The 1,568-nt window shown below is 35.1% G+C and overlaps 1 protein-coding gene across 1 annotated transcript in view; it reads left to right on the top strand.

Annotated features, from left to right (window-relative positions):
* The window catches only part of ZNF280C (zinc finger protein 280C), a 66,956-nt gene that overhangs the window by 38,879 nt on the left and 26,509 nt on the right, over window positions 1-1,568 (top strand). Inside the window, exon 11 of the mRNA XM_007955758.2 lies at window positions 690-842. Within this exon, the coding sequence (XP_007953949.2) occupies window positions 690-842 (153 nt within the window). The remainder of the gene's footprint in view (window positions 1-689; window positions 843-1,568) is intronic.

Raw genomic sequence — 1,568 nt, forward strand, 5'->3', positions numbered from 1 at the left:
TAAACCATGTAGTGTCCCCTTGTTCTGTTTGAACGACAGCCTCCTAGTCAAGGTACAGATTCCTCATGAGTACAATCAAGTGCTCGGGGATTCCCATTCTTCTCAATGTTATCCATAATTTGTCATGATCCACACAATCAAATGCCTTTGCATAGTCACTGTTTCATATAGTAGGAAAAATTCTTACAGAATTGTCTTGTAGATTAAGAGATATCAAAGTTTGAAAAGTCAAGTGAAGCTAGGGGGTTGTAGATCTGAAAAGGAAAAGGAAATCTAGTCACATTTTAGAATGTATCCCTAAACTTTGAAAGATGACTTTTCTGTCTCCAAAATTATCTTAAATTGCAATAATGGGATTCTTGGTTGTGTTGTTGTTGTTATGTACCGTCAAGTCAGACCTGACTCATAGCGACCCCTCCTTGGGTTTCCGAGGCAGTATCACTTCGGAAGTAGATTCCCTCATCTTCCTTCTGAGGAATTGCTGGTGGGTTTGAACTGCCAGCTATCTAGTTAGCAGCCAAGTGCCTTAGGTACCGCACTACCAGAGCTCCCTTGGTTTTGTAGGCAGCAGAATTAAATTAGTAGTACATAACATTCTTCTAAACAAATGACTCGGCTTGGCTACTTTGATATAATAGCATATCCATTATGAATTTTCAATTTGAACTAAGTTTGCCTTATATCTCTAGGTTTGCCAGTATAGATCATCTTCCTTTTCTGAAGTAGAAACTCACTTTAGAGCATCCCATGAAAACACTAAAAACTTGCTGTGTCCATTTTGCCTCAAAGTTAGTAAAATGGCAACACCCTACATGAATCACTACATGAAGCATCAGGTAAGATTTACCAGTTCTTATTTGTTCATATTATCTTTGTGAAAAAACTGAGTATTTAGAACATTGATTAGAAAGAAAGCCGAGTTGTTCCAAATGACATGATTAATTTATAGTTTACACTGAATTACTTGTGAAACTTCTTTTTCTTGTCTGCTTTCTGGTGATTATATACCCACACTGTCTAGTGTCATAGCCACTAGCCACATGTGGCCATTTAAATTAATTAAAATTAATAATGGATACCATGTTGGACAGCGCAGCTACAGAATGTTACCATCATTGCAGAAGGTTCTTACAGACAGCATCTCTGTATTCAGCCATTTCTATAACATAGCTTTCTTGGGAGTCTCTGATTAGATTTGTTTGGTTTTAAAAAGTTCACTTTATTTTGCCAACTTCTGAAACAAATAGAAATAGCAAAAATTAAAAACAGTTTACTTTTTCAAGGGTAAAAACATACCTCATTTCCACAGTATTGTATGTTTGGATACTTGATCCTTCACGCTTACTAAAATATCTTTACACTGTAATTTGTATGGGACCTTTTTCATTAGATGGTAATTGATAGAATTTTCATGTTAGATGCCTATATGGTAACAAATACTTTTGAAACCCAGATACTAATGCAAGGAGTGATTTATTTTAATGAGATAGTATTTTGGTATTATTTATACTTGCAAGATGCTCAAGTGCTGGTTTAAAAAATACTTAATATTAGAATTAAGAGCAATT

This window comes from Orycteropus afer, unplaced genomic scaffold (genome assembly GCF_000298275.1).
Source record: "Orycteropus afer afer isolate SDZICR_OR568_19922 unplaced genomic scaffold, OryAfe1.0 scaffold00538, whole genome shotgun sequence".
NCBI lineage: Eukaryota > Metazoa > Chordata > Mammalia > Tubulidentata > Orycteropodidae > Orycteropus > Orycteropus afer.